This window comes from Somniosus microcephalus, chromosome 6 (assembly GCF_052327205.1).
Source record: "Somniosus microcephalus isolate GS21.2 chromosome 6, FLI_Smic_1.0, whole genome shotgun sequence".
NCBI lineage: Eukaryota > Metazoa > Chordata > Chondrichthyes > Squaliformes > Somniosidae > Somniosus > Somniosus microcephalus.
This window is the reverse complement of record NC_140992.1, coordinates 26,234,195-26,256,314: the sequence shown is the minus strand read 5'-3', so window position 1 is coordinate 26,256,314 and position 22,120 is coordinate 26,234,195. Positions and strand designations below refer to the sequence as shown.

The following is a 22,120-nucleotide window of genomic DNA, read 5'->3' as shown; positions in this document are numbered from 1 at the left end:
CCGGGCGAATTAGGTTAAAATTACCCAATTCCCACCCCATTTAAACATACCAATTTTTAGTATTCTGGAGAGGGCCCATTAATCAGGATGATTGGGCACATTAGGCTATTGGCCTGCGAAGAACATACTCCTGGAAGAGAGGGTAATGGGTTTGACTGAAAGGCACACAGATGAAGACCTCCATGAGAAGATGTCAAGAGACATCATCCCTCTCACTTCCTAGGGGTCACCATTAAGGAAAATACCCATGTTCAGGGCAATTGAGTTTTGAAAAAAGGACTGTGAAAAACAGTCTTAGGCCTGGGAGCTAGAAGCTAAAAGTACAGGTTTTGCAGTTAGAAGTTAACTACTGTAGTAAGAAAGGCATGCCAATAACAATTAAGTCAGGTAACGCAGACTATTTTTTTCTCTCCCTATTTTACTGAGGAGAGAAGAGACTGACAAGTGAAATTTGCTTTGACTGCTGCTCTTTATCTTCAATTACTCTCTGTGAAATAAAGCAGCTTAACAATTTGTATCTTGGCTCCTCTCACCAAGTAATTAAGTCCACCTTTGAAAATATTGGAGAAAAGCACACATCCGAAAGTCACAATAGCCAGTTCACATCACACGAGGGTCCTAATATTGCACCCCTGAGTTACGCTATTGTATAATTAGATAGTGGGCCGTACAGACACACGCCTGAATGTAAGATGCTCAGATGGCTTATGGTAGTGACCAGTGCCATTGTACCTGAAAGAATATCTAAGGCAGACCTGAAACTTGTCATTATTATATTGAGCAATATCACAGAAAGCAAAATTATACATGGAAATTTGGCTAGTGCCAGGTGCCACCTGCAAGTGGCAGATCTACTATAGGAGCGGGGATTGTTATAATGGAGCTAAAATCAATCGCAAATGATGATGTGAAATGAGGCAAGCCCAATTGACTGTAACCAGATTTTACAATAATGAAGGATATTTCATTAGTGGGTTCAGCATGTTGACTTTAATGTGAGCCGTCAGCTGGGACCATGGAGGGTGTGGGGGAGAAATAAAACCAAACGACATATATAAGTCTTTGTAACCATGCAGTAACAAAGTACCTTACAATGAAATTTGACTAAATGAAGGCATTTGTATTATGACAGACACGATAATGCATTTACATAATAAACACGATTATGTTTTGACTTACAGCCAAGATTTATATATTTATGCTACCTATGGCGTTATGTGAACTCTTTAAAAACATTTGAATTTAGTAGACAATTAGCCTGAGAATGTCTGAATTGCAAAGTATTGGCTGCCATCTCCTTCCCCCTCTCTTCTTACCTCCACTCTATTTCTAGGCTGTTCCTTCTCTGTCCAGAGGACTGGAAAGACCAGCCCATAAACCACATCCAAGAGATGCAGTAAATGTCATTGTTTGATTAGTTAACCAAAGCGGTAAATGCTAATCCCGACACCCCACAATCAGGAACTTGACACTTCAGTTTTAGCTATCAGGATCTGCCAAATTTCTTTCCACCCTTAAGATCCTCATCTTCAAGCACATGTTAGTCACCTCCCTCAACTCTTGCTGAGTGCCCATCACCCCCACCTGGTGAAAAGCCTTAAAGTACAGGATGTTGTCGGTACAATAGAGTCCCTTTTTAGGCACCTCGGGGGAGAAATTCGGTGGAGCCACAAACGGGGCGCCAAGCTCGCCTGGGCGCCGGATTTAGCGCTGCGATCGGAGCAGCAGCGATCGGTGGAAATTCAGCTTGAGCGCCCCAAGAGAGACACGGGGCGAGGCTCGAGGCGCTCCGCGTCCCTCTTAGGGCGCTGAAACTGAATATCGCAGTGCAACGTGCCACACGCTGCGGCACGGCGCACTGCGGTACTGCAGGCCTTCCTCCCATTCTTAAGGGGGAGGGGCCTGCGCCAGCGCGATCGGAGATCGCGAGTGCCGGCAAAAGAGCCCGGCACCGAGGAGAAGTGCCGGGCTCTCGGAAAACAGCCGGCACTGCCGCGGGGGGAGATCAGGAGGCCGGGGACGGAGGTGCTGGCAGGCGGCCGCTGAAAAAAACGGCCGCCCCGCACTTCCACCTTAATTTGCGCCACTGCCGCCACAGGTAGGCCCCATGAACCGGGCGCGAATTGCAGACGGCGCTACAGAGGCGGGCGCTGCCGAATATCGAGATCGGGGCGGTAGCGGGGCGCTGCGCACACCGATGACTTCATCGGTGGCGGCGCAGCGCAACAGGCTAACGCCGCCATTAGCGCCCCAGCTAAATATTGCGGGAGGCGTGGCCAGTGGCGCTAAAGCCACTGAGTGCCCTCTTTAGGCGCTAACTGGTGGCGCAGCCCACCGAATTTCTAGGCCCTCTACTTTTCACTTAACCATTGGGTTTAGAATTATAAGTCAGGAGAATGACATTCACATGCCACTTTTCTGCTTTTACATTCCCCATTAGGACCCAGAAGTCTTTTTCAACAGGTGAATGTCAGCCTTAAAACAACATGATTGGAAAATCAAGGCTGGATTCTGTAAGCACATTGGTCTCCATTTTAAAGATGGAGCCTAAATAAACAAATGCTTGGGGGTTCCTGGAACCTTGAGCTGTTTTACGCTATGGCGTATGGCAGATAGAGAGACCAACGCATCTGCAATTGGCTATACACGTGTAACGTAAGAATATGTTTTGAGTCATGACTTAGAGGCTCCAAAGTGACCTGTAACTATAAGCACACCCTCACACAGCTTCTTACATAACTGTAGTAATTACTTTTAAAAACAACACCTAAGAAGCACAGAGGTTGCAAAAACACCGGATTATCCACATCTATAAGGATAATCATCAATAAGTATAGAGGAGAGAAGCCATTTGGCCCATTTAGCTCATCTTTCCATGAAAACCTACAGGTCATCCTCATCACGTCATCTATTGTCTTCTGAAATGGATCCAGAGCTTTTGACTTGACTGTTCTATCTTAAAAAGACCGTTCAAGGTATTAATCACTCTTTGCATGAAGAAGTAGTTCAAACATTAGTCTGCAACTTGCCTTTCATCAGTTTATATCTATGCCCTGACCAGACTCTTCGCTGCACCATTTCTAGAGTTTGAAATGTTGTTGTGTCGAAAACTGAAAGCACTGTTCAAATTGCAACCTGACCAGAGCACTGGAGGAGGACTTGTGCTCTACTGATTTAGCAACACAGCTCAGCATTCTGTTTGCTACGTTGATTGCTGCTCAACAATGACCCAACACGCTGGTCTAGGCTTTCTACCTCTCACCTCCCCATTGATTGGGACACATCTTAAGGTGGTGGGGGTGGGGATAGGGGGTGATTTTTGCCTTCCATGGAAATGTGCCTTTGTCCCCAGCCAACTTTCTGGCTTTGGGGGTCTTTAGTATACTGAAGGAAGGACTCCCAGCCTCTACTGGGAAATCTCACCTCATAGAGGGCGGTTTCGACATGGTAGGTCTGGACTCTGTGAGCACATACAGGTCCTAGCTGGGTGCCAGTAACTTTTTTCTCTCCCTTCTCCCTACTGTTGAATGCAGGAGGATTGGGCCATACAGGCAGCCGTTGTGTCCATCATTCACACAACGGTGGGTGTGTTCTGTCCTGAAGAGGCTGGGCCCTGGGAAATGAGGAGGGGGGGGGGCACACAGTGGTAGGGACTTGGTGGCGCATGTTCTGGAAGACATATCCTCAACTATCCGCCCCAGATCTGCTGAGGAAAAAAATCATTGGGGGGGGGGGGGGGGGGGAAGAGAGGCGAGAGGAAGAAGAAAGCCTAGGCTAGTAAATGTTGCATCTAACATCATTCTCAGATTTCTTTCAAGAAGATTTTAAGTGTGTTAAAGAGCGAGCTAAAAAGTTTAATCCAATTCCTACTCTGATTTTTCCTAACTATACAGTAGTTGAAATTAGAGTAGAAACCTAAATGTATTTAAAAGGCCTTTACTGAAGATTCAAGTGAGAAGACACTAGCTGACTTACCGACAAAAGAAAATACAAGGGGCATATCTAACCCACCTGATAATCTATTCCTTTATTATTTAAGGCGATGTTTATAGTGAATGTAGAGGAGTCATGATGAGGCCTTAGAGAAGCCTGTCTCTCCGGCGTATACTTTACAATGAAGTTCAGCATGGCAACACCCTGGAAAGAAAATAAACAAACAACATTGAGCTGCTTAACCATTTTTGTGACGTTATGATGTTGGTGTACTGATCAACTGGATTTCCATCACCCCTTAGTTGTATCCAAACAGAACTGATTTTTTAAACATCTAGCTTGCTAAAAATATGAAAATACATTTGAAAAGACATCAAAACCCACAAGTTGCAAGTTAAACTTTAACTACATGGACTAGATTTTCTGATGAGCACTATTTAAACATCACCTGCAATAAAAAATGGAATAGCAGGGACATTAAAATAACATCAACTGGAAAGTCCAGCCTTGTACGTCATTTCGAGGTTGCTACTAGCTTGTCTCCTATGAATCGCAATGGCATGGACATTTTAAAAGGATTGTGTTATGTGCGTCCCCACTCTTGCCTGGAAAGGACAAAGTGGACAGAGTCAATTTTACAACTCTATTGACAATCCTTTAGTCAGCAATATGATCATTGGGGGCCATATTAACAGACATGTGGAAACATTTTAGTAAGTTGGTGTAATAAAGAATGATTAGTTGCATGTAACCAAGAGTGGCGCAGCAAGTAAAATACTTCCAAACATTGCGACTCTTGAAACATTTTATTTGAGGTATTTCTGGCTTCTGTGTTTCAGATTCCTCTTGTAGCTCGAGAGCAAATGCAGCTATTGGTCCTATGACTTTATTCTTTCCCTTTCTCTTCCTGTAGAGAAATGCCTGTCATCGACTCGGCAACTGCCCATTGGTATGATTGAAGTGAAGAGCTCAGTGAATGGGGAAGTCACAGGTGCTGACTTTCTCCCCCTCACTCCACGATGTAACTTGTTGCAGCATTCCAGAAAAAGTGACAGGTCAGCAAGACACTGCTTGGCATTGTGGCACACTCGCCACTGCCCTCGGGTAATACCTTCCCATGCTTGTTCTCCCTTTGTGTGTCTGCACCTCCCTTCATACTTTACCCCTTCCAAGAGTCCAATGGCTACAAGCACTAGATGCCACTGTCATACTTACTGTCTTCTATCTACTGGACTAGCTTATAAACATAAGAAGTAGGAGCAGGAGTAGGCCATACGGCCCCTCGGGCCTGCTCCGCCATTCAATAGGATCATGGCTGATCTGAACCTCGACTCACGGCCACTTCCCTGCCCTCTCCCCGTAACCCCTAATTCCCTTATCTGCTAGGAAACTGTCTATCTCCGTTTTAAATTTATTTAATGTCGCAGCTTCCACAGCTCTCTGAGGTAGGAAATTCCATAGATTTACCACCCTCTGAGTGAAGAAGTTTCTCCTCATCTCAGTTTTGAAAGGGCAGCCCCTTATTCTAAGATTATGCCCCCTAGTTCTAGTCTCACCCATCAGTGGAAACATCCTCCCCGCATCCACCCGATCAAGTCCCCTCACAATCTTATATGTTTCGATAAGATCGCCTCTCGTTCTTCTGAATTCCAATGAGTAGAGGCCCAACCTACTCAACCTTTCCTCATAAGTCAACCCCCTCATCTCCGGAATCAACCGAGTGAACCTTCTCTGAACTGCTGGTGGGATCAAGAGTGTAATTTATGATCCTACTGTAGTACACTACATGATGGCAATTCAGAATTTGTAGCATTACCGAATCTAACTGGGTCCACTCCTCTGACGTAAAACATTTACACTGGTGGTCGGTGTGGTCAGCAGCCCAAAAGATTACAATAACCGATTGGTCAGTACAGGCGATCCCTGGCGTAGACTCTCTCAGTGCTCACCTGCACATTGAACAGTTGATCAATATCAACTGTTCACAGCATTGCTCAGCGGCACAGTCATTACGTGACCGACAAGATCCATTGATATACTAACTTCTGCAGATTAACAAAGTTGCAACAGAGAGCACCGTCTTTAAGCGATGGGATCAGCCAGTAAACATTAGTACGATCAAATGCCATTGATCAGTATAAACAACGACATTTATTTAGTTTTGAAAATCAGATTTTGATTGTGATCAGTTATTCTGTATTCCAGCGTGTTAAGCTGTGTTGGAATTTGTGAATGAGCAGTAATACCTGGATGACAATACCTTACTCGCCAAGTGTGACTTAACAGGTAGACTATCAAACCATACCCGCCAAGTGTGAATTTTTTTAATCATTTGTTCATGGGATGTGGGTGTCGCTGGAAAGGCCAGCATTTATTGCCCATCCCTAATTGCCCTTGAGGAGGTGGTGGTGAGCCGCCTTCTTGAACTGCTGCAGTCCTTGTGGTGAAGGTACTCCCACAGTGCTGTTAGGAAGGGAGTTCCAGGATTTTGACCCAGTGACGATGAAGGATCGGCGATATAATTCCAAGTCAGGATGGTGTGTGACTTGGAGGTGTTCCTATGCGCCTGCTGCCCTTGTCCTTCTAGGTGGTAGAGGCCGCGGGTTTGGGAGGTGCTGCCGAAGAAGCCTTGACGAGTTGCTGCAGTGCATCTTATAGATGGTACACACTGCAGCCACGGTACGCCAGTGGTGGAGGGAGTGAATGTTTAAGGTGGTGGATGGGGTGCCAATCAAGCGGGCTGCTTTGTCCTGGATGGTGTCGAGCTGCTTGAGTGCTGTTGGAGCTACACTCATCCAGGCAAGTGGAGAGTATTCCATCACACTCCTGACTTGTGCCTTGTAGATGGTGGAAAGGCTTTGGAGCGTCAGGAGGTGAGACACTCGCCGCAGAATACCTAGCCTCTGACCTGCTCTTGTTGCCACAGTATTTATGTGGCCGGTCCAGTTAAGTTTCTGGTCAATGGTGACCCCGCAGGATGTTGATGGTGGAGGATTCGGCGATGGTAATGTCGTTGAATGTCAAGGGGAGGTGGTTAGACTCTCGCTTGTCGGAAATATTCATTGCCTGGCACTGGGAATACCACTGATTGAATGGTAATAAGTTGGTGTAAAAATTACTGATAAGAAATCACTCCCTAGAACATCTGAATTACATACAAATATAAGAGAATGTTTTAGTTTAATTGACTATGCACTGTCAGCTCATTCCACTGCAGCACAGTAGCAAGACTGCGGTTGTCACACTTTCATTTTTGTTTTATTTCAACTGATGAGCAAAAACACTTTCTTTGTCAACATTAAAGATTTGTGATGGTAGAGCCATACCTTGGTGTGGTAACCAGAGAAAAGCTTTAGTGCCACCGGTGCAATGTACTCCCGAATGAAGTGCAGCCACACGTGATCCAGTCCAACCTGGCTCATGTGAATGTCGTCAGTCGGAACATTTTCATATCCGCCAGACAGGCGCTTATCCTAAAACAGAACAGATGAGCCAGTGGGCTGCGATCTTTCAGCTTCAGAAAAGTTAAAAGAAAAATACAGACATAGAAGCAAACATGCCACCGTCTCCGAATTCCTGCAGGGAGATCACCGACTAAAATTCAGACCCCAAAAAATCCTCAGTTTCTGTGACTGTACTAATCTGTAATCTCTAAAATTTTGCTTTCTCTTTTGACCATCAAGTTGCATTTATATAGCACCTTCAACATAGTAAACTTCCCAAGGCGCTTCGCAGGAGCTTTATCAAACAAAATTTGACACCGAGCTACATAAGGAGATATTCGGACAAGTGACCAAAACCTTGGTCAAAGAGGTAGGTTTAAGGAGAAGCTTAAATGGAGAAGGAAAAGGTAGAGCAGCAGAGAGGTTTAGGGAGGGAATTTCAGAGCTTGGGGCCCAGACAGCTGAAGACACGGCCGCCAATGGTGGAGTGATTAAAATCGGGGATGCGCAAGAGGCCAGAATTAGAGGAGTGCAGCGATCTCGGGGGGGGGGGGGGGGGGGCTGGAGGAGGTTACAGAGACAGGGAGGGGTGAGGCCACGGAGGGATCTGAACACAAGGATGAGAATTTTAAAATCAAGGCATTGCTGGACCAGGAGCCAGTGTAGGTCAGCGAGCACAGGGGTGATGGGACCAGATTGTAAAGGCAGGCGAGACCGTACGCCCTGGATTTATAATTTGCATAGCCTGGTGTAAAATTGGTGACGTGCCCTTTTACCTCAACAAATTTAAACATAAAGGTTCCAAAAGGCTGTTCTCATTTCAGTTCACAGAACAGAAACAAGATAATACGGAGAGCCTCACCATCATCATGAACACAAAAAACTACATCGGTTTCCTACAGCAAAGCCTCGAGATGTACACCCAGGCAGCGGGGCTGGGTGATTAATCTCTGACCCTTCACCTCTGATAGCTTGGTTTGAATTTTCATCCTTGAAGAGATGAAAGTTTCCATCATCGTTTAGGGCGCGATGTGAAATAAGTTTGGACGGTTGCGGCACAGTTCCTGGTGCGCACTGGCTCACATCATTAACAGCAATAATTAGGTCATCTCATTCGGAGAGGCCCTCTTGTGTGAGAAATCGAAATGTCACACAACTGCACTGTACTGAGACTGGGCCTTTGGCCCTGTTGTAGGGACAGGTAAGAGGGAGCACTCCTTCTGCATCCAGTTGTGTTATAACTGACCCCGGGAGCGCATAACGCTTGTTACCTAAAGCTCAAAAACTGGAATCTATATCCAGAGCATATGAATTAGTGACTCTACTGTAAAGGGTATGGGGTGAGGGGAGGAACAGAAAGATTAAACAAAAACTAAGCATTCCTTTTTTTTTAAATGCAGAAGCAAAATCTGCCCACGTCGGTCGTCGCTTTTTAAAATAAATAAAAAAGATGGGAGAGGAAGAGCAGTGCAGCCTAATGGAACTATTTGCAAGCTAATCCAAGGTTTCACCTCATTCTTTCCACCAGACCAATCGCCAAAGTGCTCTACTACCTCCACGAGTTCATCACATGTTGTCTCTGAAAATATGGGGAACCAGAAGACATCTGGGCATGGCTGCCAAATAGAACAGAAAGAAACAAGGTCTGCATTAAATAGGTGGAGTGGAAATACAGGCTGCATTCCCCATTGGATGCAGGAACAAATTAACCTTCAAGGAACCACACAGATCAAAATGAGAGCGCAATTCAGTGAAGCAACAGCAATTTGCAATCTGACCTGCAAGACCGAATTATTGCCTAAACTTACTGTTGGACATGCGTCATTGTTATATTACTGTAATAGCTGGAGGTTATTTTTAAATAACTTTTGTTTTCTTACTGAAATGCAGCAGGGATCCGAAGCACAATCATAATCAACTTTATTGTCATTGTTAGTGCACAAGTGCAGTACAACGAAATGTAGGCTTGCGGCTCCCGAGAGTGTACATTTAGATTAAGACATTTAAACATTCAACATACATTTGGCTTGCAATACATTAACATAAACATAACCATAATAAAGTGCACTGACAGATGTGCAGGCTTTAGAGTTTATTTGTGGAGTTCAGTAGGATGGAGATGGTGCGACATATAAGGACAGCGATTCGTGGCTTGGAGATCTGTGTGTGACAGGCGCTATACTGTCCAAGTTTCTCTGCCTAATACGTACAGGCTTCATTTCCCCCCTCACGGCCATTTTCCTTTACCAAAATGTTCAACTGTTTGCTAACTCAAGGAAACCTCAGATATACAACAGGGTTATAGTGGAAAAACAACGGATTGCTCCTGGTACACATCGGAAGCACGGATCATAAAACTGCGCACCCCAAAGTCCATGGTATTGGACTGTGCGTGGGCAATTTTGCGATATGAAAACCAGGCGTGTGCTAGGAGCGCGGTGGTGGAAAATCCCAGTCGTAAGGTCTTAGCTGCAGCATCACAATGAATGAGAGATGCTGGACATGAGAAATAATAACCCATATTCTGACCAGAATGTTGATAAGAGGGATATAATTGGCAAGGACTAGACGGTCGGATTAGAAAACTTTTATAATGTGCTGTTGGAGATATGCTTAGTGGTTGTGTGTCTGGAATATGCTGTGCACTGTGGAGAGGGCCATGTATACAGACAAACTGGCTGCTGCCTAAGCAAATGGAAAAGTTCCAACAGCTTTCAATGATTACCATCTGGGGATCTGTCAGGAGCACCAAATGTTTGAATGGACAGTGCTTTGATTACTCTCAGGAAACCATTACATACCTCTTCAACCACCTGCCCTGTGAATATCTTTGAATAGTTTGGATGAATGTATTTTTCCTTCCAATCCTGCAAAATATAAATAGCGATCATCCAGGTTAAAGCAGAAGCTGAAGTCATGCCTTTGAGAGTGCAGAGTTACACAGCAGGCAACATTATGGACAAAAATCAGTGTTTATCTGCATGATGGCGCCATTCTGCTTTTAAGTTTTTCTTTCCCCCTCATTTCCGTCACCTCAATCCCTCGGTCTGATCTGCTATGCAACATCTCAGTTGATTACACAGGCAGGAGACTCTCCCTCCAATTTTCCCTCCCTGGAGGCTAGAGCCTGGTCCGTATCAGGTGCCTCTCCGGAATGCAACACCCTAGTTCAGCTCACCACTTCATCTCTCAGCAAAACCCCAGAGGAAAGCAAATTAACGGATTGTGAACCCTTTATAATATTGGTATATAAACTAGAGGTATAACCATGTACGAAGAGTTGCGGGGTGGGGGGGGGGGGGGGCGGAAGAGAAGAGGACGTAGACATCAGGGCCAATTCCACGATTTGGAGTTGAGGGGAAATAAACCATGGAATAAAAAATTGTGGGGTATGAGTGGGGAAGAAAGAGGAAAAAACACATTCACCTCAACGTTTCCTTCCCCAGTGGTTGCAGCTATAGCATGAACTTTGAATTGGTACTCCCAGTACAGTGTGGGGAGGTTCCATCACAAGGGCCTGGATTTTAACTGCAGGTGGCGAGGCGAGTTGGAAACTCACCCACTGCGGCAGAAATCTGGCCCGAGGCTATTTTAAGTCCCGGGCCTCATTAACATGCCACCGGCCCATCTCCCAGAATGGCCAAGAAGCAGTTGCCCACCCCGTGGCTCGCGGCTTCCCACCAACACAAGGTAGATGGCAGGATCGGGTTCTGGGGGCGTCATGCAGGGTTGTGGAAGGTGTCGGGGGGGGGGTGGGGCTGGCCTGCGATAGAGGTGGCCTAAGCTTTCCTTGTGGGGCCTGAAGGAGCACTCCTAACCCCTCTTGACCCCATAAAAATGGAAAAGAAAAACACAAATCTTTTTCGGCCTCTTCTGGGACTGGCCCCTCTTCTGTCCCAGGCTGGTCTGGCAGGAAAGCTGCAGTACCTTCCCCATTTAACGATGTCATCAGGATGCGACATGCATAAAGAAGGACCCCGCCAGCTTTGGGCAGGTGTCCCTGCCGCCTGGCTCAGGAAAGCAGGTTAATTCTGCCGGCGGCGTCATCCTGGTGCCAGGGCGGCTGAGTAACTCGGGGCAGTTTAATTGCTTACCCACGGGTGGGTAGGCCCCAGAGTGTCACCATGCAAATTTTGCTTTCGTTTTAATGTGCAGTACTCCTTCCAGCTACATAAATGCAAGCTGATGCTGTTTTTGCATTATAAATGCATTTCCCAAAGGATTTTAAATACTGTGCCAATAGATACATGTAAATAAAATATAATGTGGTGTAATATCAAACTCGGTTCTTTTAATATGAATTACTTCTTAACTTCACAATTTTTCCATTTCTTCCCACTCTCAGCAAGACCCCACAGGACAGCAAATTAATTGGTCGTGGAGCCCACAGCTTCACATCTGGTTCTCCCACACTCTCATTAGGAAGACATTTTGGTTCTCTGCGCTCCACTCCACAAATGCTGATTAGATGTAGCACATCAAGCCAAAGCTGTTTGTATTAAAAAGTGACTGTAGCAAATTACAACCAGTACGTAAACTAAATGGAGAAATAAAGAAAGGAAATTGTTCCTAAAATGGAGTGGAATTTCATGCTTTAATCTTTGTTTAAGACAAATGCCTATGAAACAAAACTAAGTGTGAAAATGAAACTTCTTCATATTTGCAGCAGCTTATTAGATGCTGAAAAACAGTACCACATGGGAATGCTGACATGTAATACTTAATTTAAAAATACATAGTAACAAAATATGATTTCAGCAGCTAACTCATGGGCCTAGAAATTCACTGGCGCCCCGTTTGGGGCGCCAGTCTCGCCAGGGCGCCAGAAGTACCGCCCCGGAAGGAGTCGCGAGCGCCCGCCGGAAATTCAGTTTCAGCGCCCCAAACGGAAGCACGGCGCTACTCGAGGCGCCCCGCATCCGTCTTGGGGTGCTGCAACTGAAAATCGCAGCGCAACGTGCCGCAGCGCCACATGCTGCGGTACTGCAGGCCTTCCTCCCCTTCTTAAAGGGGAGGGGCCTGCTGCAGCGCGATCGGTGATCGCGAGTGCCGGCAAAAGAGCCCAGCACCGAGGAGAAGTGCGGGGATCTTGGGACACAGCCAGCACAACGCCGGGGGGGGGGGGGGGGTGCTCAGGAGGCCGGGGACGGCGGCGCGAAGAAGTGCTGGCAGGTGGCCAGCAACAAAAATGGCCGCCCCGCACCTCAGCGCCTCTACCGCCGCAGGTAAGCCCCCCTGATTTGGTCGCAAATTGCGACCGGCGTTAAAGCAGGGGGCGCCACCAAATTTGGCGATCGGGGTGGTAGCGGGGCGCTGCGCACACCGATGACGTCATCGGTGGCAGCGCAGCGCTAAGGGCTAGCGCCGCCATTAGCACCCCACTAAATTTAGCGGGAGGCGTGGCCAGTGGCGCGAAACCCACTAAGTGCCCTCTTTGGGCGCTAACGGGTGGCGCAGACCACTGAATTTCTCGGCCTTAAAATTTAAAAATCAGGGTAAAGAGGCCCCATTCTCTAATATACCCCGGTCATAAATGCCTTTTAACAGTTTGTTGGTAGCCTTGTAATCATAGATTCTTACAGCGCAGAAGGAGGCCATTCGGCCCATCGTGCCTGTGCCGGCTCTTTGAAAGGGCTATCCAATTAGTTTCACTCCCCTGCTCTTTCCCCATAGCCCTGCAATTTTCTCCCGTTCAAGTATATATCCAATTCTCTTTTTAAGGTTACCACTGAATCTGCTTCCACTACCCTTTCAGGTAGTGCATTCCATAGAAACATAGAAGATAGGAGCAGGAGTAGGCCATTCGGCCCCTCGAGCCTGCTCCGCCATTCAATGCGATCATGGCTGATCATCCAAATTCAGTACCCGGTCCCTGCCTTCTCCCCATACCCCTTGATCCCTTTAGCCTTAAGAAATATATCCAACTCCTTCTTGAGTATATTTAATGTAGTGGCCTCTACTGCCTTCTGTGGTAGAGAATTCCACAGGTTCACCACTCTCTGGGTGAAGAAATTCCTCCTCATTTCTGTCCTAAATGGCCTACCCCTTATCCTTAGACGGTGACCCCTGGTTCTGGACTCTCCGACCATCGGGAACATCCTTCCTGCATCTAGTCTGTCCAGTCCTGTCAGAATTTTATAAGTTTCAATGAGAGCCCCTCTCATTCTTCTAAACTCCAGCGAGTACAAGCCCAATCGACCCAATCTCTCCTCATACGTCATTCCTGCCATCCCAGGTGTCAGCCTGGTGAATCTTCGCTGAACTCCTTCTATGGCAAGAACATCCTTCCTCAGATAAAGCGACCAAAACTGCACACAATACTCAAGATGTGGTCTCACCAAGGCCCTGAATAACTGCAGCAAGACATCCTTGTTCCTGTACTCAAACCCTCTCGCTACGAAGGCCAACATACCATTTGCCTTCTTAACCGCCTGCTGCACCTGCATGCTTACCTTCAGCGACTGGTGCACAAGGACACCCAGGTCTCGTTGCACTTCCCCTTCTCCCAATCTATTGCCATTCAGATAATAATCTGCCTTCCTGGTTTTGCCACCAAAGTGGATAATCTCACATTTATCCATGTTATATTGCATCTGCCATGCCCAATCACCCAACATGTCCAAATCATCCTGGAGTTTCTCGGCATCCTCCTCACAGCACATACGCCCACCCAGTTTTGTGTCATCTGCAAATTTGGAGATATTACATCTAGTTCCCTTGTCTAGATCATTAATATATATTGTGAATAGCTGGGGTCCAAGGACCGATCCCTGCGGTACCCCACTAGTCACTGCCTGCCACTCAGAAAAAGTCCCGTTTATTCCAACTCTTTGCTTTCTGTCTGCCAACCAGTTCTCTATACAAGTCAATACCTTGCCCCCAATCCCATGTGCCTTAACTTTATACGCTAATCTCTTATGCGGGACCTTATCGAAAGCCTTTTCAAAGTCCAAATACACCACATCCACTGGTTCTCCCTTATCTATTTTACCAGTTACATCCTCAAAAAATTCCAGTAGATTAGTCAAGCACGATTTACCTTTCGTAAATCCATGTTGACTTTGTCCGATCCTGTCACTGTTTTCCAAGTGCTCTGCTATTACATCTTTTATAATGGACTCTAGCATTTTCCCCACTACCGATGTCAGTCTGTAATTCCCCGTTTTCTCCCTACCACCTTTTTTGAATAGTGGGGTAACATTAGCTACCCTCCAATCCATGGGTACAGTTCCAGATTCCATCGAATGTTGGAAGATGATCAGCAACGCAGCTACTCTTTCTAGGGCCACTTCCTTAAGTACCCTAGGATGTAGATTATCAGGCCCTGGGGATTTATCAGCCTTCAATCCGATCAATTTCCCTAACACCATTTCCCTACAAATACTGATTTCTTTCAGTTCCTCCCTTTCATCAGACCCTATGTTCCCTGGCATCTCTGGGAGGTTATTTGTGTCCTCCTTTGTGAAGACAGAACCAAAATATGTATTTAACTGGTCAGCCATTTCTTTGTTCCCCATTATAACTTCCCCTGATTCTGACCGCAAGGGACCTACGCTTGACTTCACCAATCTTTTTCTCTTCACATATCTATAAAAGCTTTTACAGTCAGTTTTTATGTTCCCTGAAAGCTTACTCTCATATTCTATTTTCCCTTTCTTAATTAATCCCTTTGTCCTCCTTTGTTGAATCCTAAACTGCTCCCAGTCCTCAGGTTTACTGCTTTTTCTGGCCAATTTATATGTCCTCTCCTTGGATCTTATGCTATCCCTAATTTCCCTTGTTAGCCACGGTTGAGTTACCTTTTTTGTTTTATTTTTATGCCAAACTGGGATGAACAAATTCTGTAGTTCATCCATGCGGTCTTTGAATGTTTGCCATTGCCTCTCCACCATCAACCCTTTGAGTGACATTCCCCAATCAATCCTACCTAACTCGCGCCTCAGACCATCGTAGTTTCCTTTATTTAAATTTAGGACCCTAGTCTCTGAGTCGACTACTTCATTCTCCATCTTAATGAAGATTCGATCATATTATGATCACTCTGACCCAAGGGGCCTCGTACAACAAGATTGCTAATTAATCCTTTCTCGTTACATAATACCAGAACATAACTCACTACAAAAATGTTTTTTTCCTCATCTCACCTCTGGCTCTTTTGTAAATGACCTTAAATCTGTGTCCCTTGTGTAAGTGCACGTGTTAAAACTATTTTCCCTTTTTAACAATGAAAATTACCAGACTCTTATATAGACCAGATCTATCAAAATATAATTGTGGATTGGCTTTCATCTAGTGGATGATGATCCTTGCAGTTTATTTTATAACTTCCCAGCTCTGAAGGCTTGGTTCCTAAAATGATGCATGCTTTCCTTTTATTTTGTTACCTTCTTATTCTTTTCACATCATAGCCGCTCGCAAGACTGCAGCATTTATTTAAGCACATAAAATATACAACAGTCAACAAAAACCTGGTGAACCATGAAAGAAGCCTCACATCTCATCATAAATATCACCAGATTACAGTAAAACAAATCTTTTAGTCAGCTCCATAATTGATAGAAAGGTAGTGAAAAGGGTGCTGAGCCATGAGTGAAATACAACTCTTGCCAGTGTACTAAACCTTGATCTTCAAATGCTTAAAGTTTCTATCCTATATATCCTTGCAATGCACAAGGTTTTCCAGTATGATACTTACGACTTTTCTCGATATAAGTGGAATGTGTACTTTAGATCTCAATATGCTAGTACGTCAAACCATAAAATAAATACACCAAACTGTTGCTTGGTTTGTCACACATTATACAGTGGCTAAACAGCCTGGAGTATTGCAACAAGTGACAAACCGTCTGTATCATCAATCCTTCCTACCATCAGAAAGCACAGGGCACCAAAGGAATCTCAACCCCTGGTAACAATCCTGATGCCTTCAGTGCACTGCCATTACACTATACTGGCAGGCTGTGCAGCTGCAGCAAGATTTACAAGCACCATAACTGTGACTAAATATCAAAATAACCTAGCCACTATTTATGTCAAACAGTAGGTTGTTGGAGTTACAGGTCAAAACAAATAGGGTGTTGCTAGGCATTAATGTATCTTGAGGTTTAAATCATTCGAGTGTTGCTCTCAATGCCAGCTTAGTTACTGCCTTGTTGCATATTCATAAGTACTGGCCATCATATATGCAGCACACTCATGTTATAGGTTCTATATTATAACTAGTGCCTGTGAGCAAGACATTTTTCTCAAATTATTGAATTCATAATGAAAACTTTACAGAACACAATTGGTTACCTGAAGAGAATTCAGAAGACAAGTATAGGTAATTGCAAATAGTTAGGATAAAAATATGATTTAAAAACAGGCTTTAAAAATGTATATGCTAGATTCTAGGCTTTATTAATAAATTGCAAATACTCACCAATGGGTTGTCGAAGATCTGCCACAGATCACCGTGCAAATGTGAGCTATTGTAATTTTGTGTTGGAAGAAGTCGTCCAAATTCATGCTGGTTACTAATGTACATGAACACGCCCTAAATATTAAAATGTTAAAAATTACTACTTGAAAGTTATTATTACTACAAAAAACTGCACTATTAAAAGATCAACTTGAAAAGATCTATGCATTTCTTGAATGAGTGTTTATGTTCCAACAATTCAAAGCTGCTGGTAGTGTGACCCTCTTGTGTGAAAGCCTACTCAGCAGACAATGTAGAATTACACAAAAATGAAAAACTTTTTATTCTCCAGAGCATTTAATATTTTTGCAATTTTGATCAGCAGAGTTCTTGCCAGAGATTGCATTCCCCCCCCCCCGCCCCCCCCCCCCCCCCCGCTTCCATCTCCCCAAGGTTGCGTTACGAACCAGTTCTGGAGGGGGCGATGCAGACCAAGTAAGATGCCAGCATGTTCAGTCTGTCACATGCATCTTAAAGCGCCCTTTGTAAAGAGCTTCCTTATTCCATTCATTTTGAGGCTTGATCCAACTTTTAAACAAAAGGATCGTATGGATGTCCAACCCCCCCCCCTTCACATGGTGTTCGCTGAGAATGCCTAGCGCCAGTGCTTGTTCTCCAAATATCATTTCATGCATAGGAAATATTCCTTTGTGCACTCAGTGCAATTTCATGCAAAATACACTCTGAACACTGATCACTGCAGTCATCTTCGAGGGAACTCGGTCCTGAAGATTTTGCCTTAAAGCATCAAATGCCTGTTTCAACTTAGTAACAATACCTGGAAATAGACGTTATTTTGACTTGTCTTAAAACAATTTTTAAAAAGAAAAGGAAGAGTGGCACAAAGATAAACTTTCTGGAAATAAAATGAAGGGAGGTATAATTAGTGTTTTTTAAAGAAAGGACAGGTTCTGACCTTTTGAACTTACCCTTTTTGCCATATAATGACAGAAGCTCACAGTGTAAACTGAAGCAAACATAGTACTAACACCTATATATTTATCTAAAACAATTTCAACCCAGCTAAATATTGCATAAGGAATTTTGACCTCTTTCCAAAAAGCAAGTAACACAGATTAAGTATTAAAACACTTTGAGCATCCAGGATATCCTAGACACATTGAAATATCACTGTGCATATTTGCTGTCTGTACAAACATCCAAGAGAGCTTTATTGTATCTGGGTAACACAATGACACAACCTCTACCCACCTTAGCAGGAGGTTGCAGGGTTAGATTTCAAAGATGCAGTTTGTTAAAAACTAGCCTGATTCAGTTGGGTAGACTCCATGGGGTGGGCCCCTTAAACTGATGTAGTCACGCCTTCTATCCATTGACCGTGCAACATCGCTGGCAGTTGCCATTCATTTCTCAGAGTCTTACCCCGCTGAGCGTAAGGATACTGCGGGTGGCAAGACTCTGGCGGGATGAAAATAAGGGGGGACTCAATCGCGTTGTGATTTTGGAAATGAAAGAATCGAGAGGGTAATACTAACCTCAATTTCATAAAAGACCAGATTTCATGGGTGCAATTACAGAAGTCTTCCCTTAGTACGGTCAGTCATCCTTTCACAAGTGGCCATGCATCGTCTGACACATTTACCGTGATCCTGTTGAACATTGCTGGCCTAGGTTTTCTGCTAATGTGCTTGCCAGCACACTCATTTTTGTGTCCATTAAAATAAACAGGAGGGGGGGGGGGGAACCACAGGCTGGGAAACGCAGTAAACTCCAGCCGTTATGTCTAATCATAAAGAATGAGAACAATTTATTTCTAAAAATGCATCTGTTGTGCATTTTCTGGGGCGTTCTGCAAGGTTCTAGAAAATGCTGGCATTCTTGATTAGGAAAAAAAAATCCATCAAAGGAGAAGCATGATGTTAATAGGACATTAACAATAGTTCAACACCCTACCCATTTAAAGCACAGCTTGCAGTAATCTCATTGTACGAGTTTATTTTATTTTCAAATGCAATACTTGCCACAGGGAGTTCCAGATCTAGTGTCACACCATCAACGAATTGTAAATGCAAGAGAATTACCTCCCCCTCTCCCCTCAGCTCACTCACTAATTTTATTTGTGCATTATATCGTTTGATAATGGAACAAATTTATCAAAGCTGTGCATTGAACAGGTAGAATAGAACTGAACCAGTTTTTGATTCTATGTTATGGGATGGAGGTTCAAAACTAATGATTAAAAGGGCATGAAAATAGCAGCAGCAGGGAACATGGTTGAGGGGGAATTTGGTTGAATCACTGACATGTGTATATATCTGCTAGCAAACACTGCGGAAAAAAACCTTTATAATTCTACACTATATAAAACGCAGCGGAGGTTCAAATCTTTTCTCACGCCACCTTTCCGACACTATTCCAACGAGAACTAAACTACATACAGGACCTCAAAGTCTTTGGACTGTGTAACATGATTCCTTTTCTGGCTTGAGGAAAAAAATCAGTGGTTTCCCATCAACCTCCAACTATAAAATTCCTTTTCCCCTACCCTCAGCATTTGGAAATTTACCTGAACGCTGAATAGCTATAAAAGACAACAGCAGTACTGTACTAGGATTCTGCCATGCACCTATTCCCTTTATTTAAAGTATCCGAGAGTTGCTAGGCTTTATAAATTAGAACAATCTAAATAACGCAAATAATTGCAATACTAGTCTCCTAATTATATACCATAGACAAAATACCATCTACAATGGGAAACTGCGGAAAATGAACTTTACTTCAGTTAACAAGACTTCTATGGTCAGCCTGTAACTTCAGCACTTGTGTGAAACAGTACCTTTTTTGCTCGTCAAATATAGTGTGTCTCACTGTATTTCACCCGTGTATCATGTAATTGGGCTGCATGTAATACGTGGAGGTCAAATTTACATGCAATAAAAATGAAATTTAAAACAGATTGTGACGTAAGAAAACTACTAGGCACTTGGTCTAAGCGTTAAACAAAGCTTTAATCAACTGTTTTACAACATGGAGGTCTAGTTGTGTCCTCCACTAGTTCCTGTTAAGAATGCCCTGCACAAGCTGGGCCCGTGCCCGAGTATTTATACACTCCCTGGACAGCGCCACCCATAGGCCGCTCAGTATTATTTCATAAGTCTTTCTTTCATGAATGACTGATTCATGTTAAATTGTATTTAAAATTTTGGTGTGCAGTATAAACAAAACTCCACTTCAAGAATCAGTAGGCAATTGAGTTTATACACATTCATAAGTTGTTCTATGTAATATCTATGTTCATAATACAGCTGTAACATCGCTATCCTTACATTAAAAGGTGTTACATACTTGTATGATAAACAAAGCAGTGCATTTCCCACTGCATATCCATCATAGATTTGGGATGGGAGGCGGTTCACTGTAATCTTGGTCTTCCTAACTTGTGACAGACACAGAATCCCAATGCATATCTAAAGCTTTTCCACTTTATGCACGAGGTCCTTTACAAAAACAAGATAGCATGTAGTATTCAGTATTCCTTATGTTCTGTATCCTCCAGGTCTTCAGTTATGATGTATTCAAAGTCTTCCTTGTTTATGGAATAAGACAATATCTGAGTGTCTCCATGTATCCTTAAAATCTTCCTCACTTACATGATGAGCACAGTATTCCATTCGCAAGATCATCCTCAAATATAGGACAGGCATAGGACCCTAGAGTTCCTTGTGTGTTTCAAAGTCTTCCTCACTTATAAACAAACCACAGTATCCAAGAATTCCCTAATGATCCACAAGGTCTTAAGCACTGTATCCCAGCATTCCCTATAGCACATGTTCACGGTCTTCCTCACTGATGGGATAGGTGAACGTATTCCAGAATTTCCTTCATTTCATCCTCATTGCAGCAATACTCAAGAAGCTCGACACCATTCTGCACAAAGCAGCCCATCCACTATCTTAAACGTCCACTCCCTCCACCACTGGCGCACCGTGATTGCGGTGTGTACCATCTACAGGATGCACTGCAGAAACTCGCCAGGCCTTCTTCGATGGCACCTCCCAAACCAGTGACCTTTACCATCCAGAAGGACAAGAGTAGCAGCCACATGGGAACACCATCACCTCCAAGTTCCCCGCCAAGTCACACACCATCCTGACTTGGACATATATCGCCGTTCCTTCATCGTCGCTGGGTCAAAATCCTGGAATTCCCTACCTAACAGCACTGTGGGAGTACCTTCACCACACGGACTGTACTGCTTCAAGAAGGTGGTTCTCCACCACTGTCTCAAGGACAACTAGAGATGGGCAATAAAGCCTGGCCTTGGCGGTGACACCCATATTCCAAGCATGAATTAAAAAAAAAAGTTATTTCTCACTTATAGGATCGGCACTCTCTCAATATCCCCTACTGTGCATCCTCAAGGTTGTCATCACATAGAACAAAGCATTGTACCAGCATACCCTACTGTGTATCAAGGTCTTCCTCACTTGTGATTTGACCGGATTCCAAAGCTCTCCACTTTGTATCCTACTTACTACACACACACACACACACACAAACACAGATAACATGACTATTCTAATCACTAATTTAACAAAATGCAACAAAGTAAGAAAGACAAAACCAAAGAGACATCAACATTTGCCCTCTTAAAAATTTTTTTAAAAAGTATGACTCTTATTAACTTCTATTTTTTTGGGGGTCAATTTTGTAAAACAGTCATCCAATTCAAGTGACATTTCTGTCTTCTGTGCTTGCCAAACCAATTATCCAAGTAGTAATGGGGCAATTAGGACATTGGTCAACTGATGCTGAGCAACGGGCAAGATACATTTACACAAGTACAGCAATTACTTAGTACAACAAGTCCTTCTAGTTGGAAAAATCAAATTCATAAGAGTTTTTTTTTAAATGAAGGAAACAAACATAAACCTTTGGGGGCTTGAACATATGGCAACTTTCCGGAGTAGGGGAGCCTTTTTCCTTTTCTATTTTCTAAAATAAAGGAGAAGCACTGGGTAAGATTCAGCATCTTGTTTATAAAACACCTGGAACACATCTTGCGAGGAGACAGACAAGAATAGACACCAGAGGTTTACAGGACCAGTTTAAAACACGTGTCGCTAACAAAGAGTGCCTGGCGAACACCAACAGGCAGTTGCATAGCAAAGCTACAGAAAACAAGTGACAGACAATAACCTGCTAGTTTGATGATAATAAAAAAAGATACACAGCCCAGCCCCTTCCAATTCATCACCGCAACACAAACTCGGCTAGTTAGTAATGCAGGAATATAGTTAATGATGGTCAATACAGGCAGAGA

The 22,120-nt window shown here is 44.0% G+C and overlaps 1 protein-coding gene across 4 annotated transcripts in view; it reads right to left on the bottom strand.

Annotated features, from left to right (window-relative positions):
* The window catches only part of plod2 (procollagen-lysine, 2-oxoglutarate 5-dioxygenase 2), a 159,423-nt gene that overhangs the window by 2,017 nt on the left and 135,286 nt on the right, over positions 1-22,120 (bottom strand). For 3 of the 4 annotated variants that reach the window (XM_085989861.1, XM_085989858.1, XM_085989859.1), the window contains 6 exons: positions 21,730-21,792; positions 16,798-16,911; positions 10,178-10,243; positions 8,888-8,992; positions 7,260-7,406; positions 4,012-4,137 (listed from right to left, as the gene is read on the bottom strand). In XM_085989861.1, coding sequence (XP_085845987.1) covers positions 4,012-4,137; positions 7,260-7,406; positions 8,888-8,992; positions 10,178-10,243; positions 16,798-16,911; positions 21,730-21,792 — 621 coding nt within the window. The remainder of the gene's footprint in view (positions 1-4,011; positions 4,138-7,259; positions 7,407-8,887; positions 8,993-10,177; positions 10,244-16,797; positions 16,912-21,729; positions 21,793-22,120) is intronic. The other variant, XM_085989860.1, reaches the window with a different exon arrangement.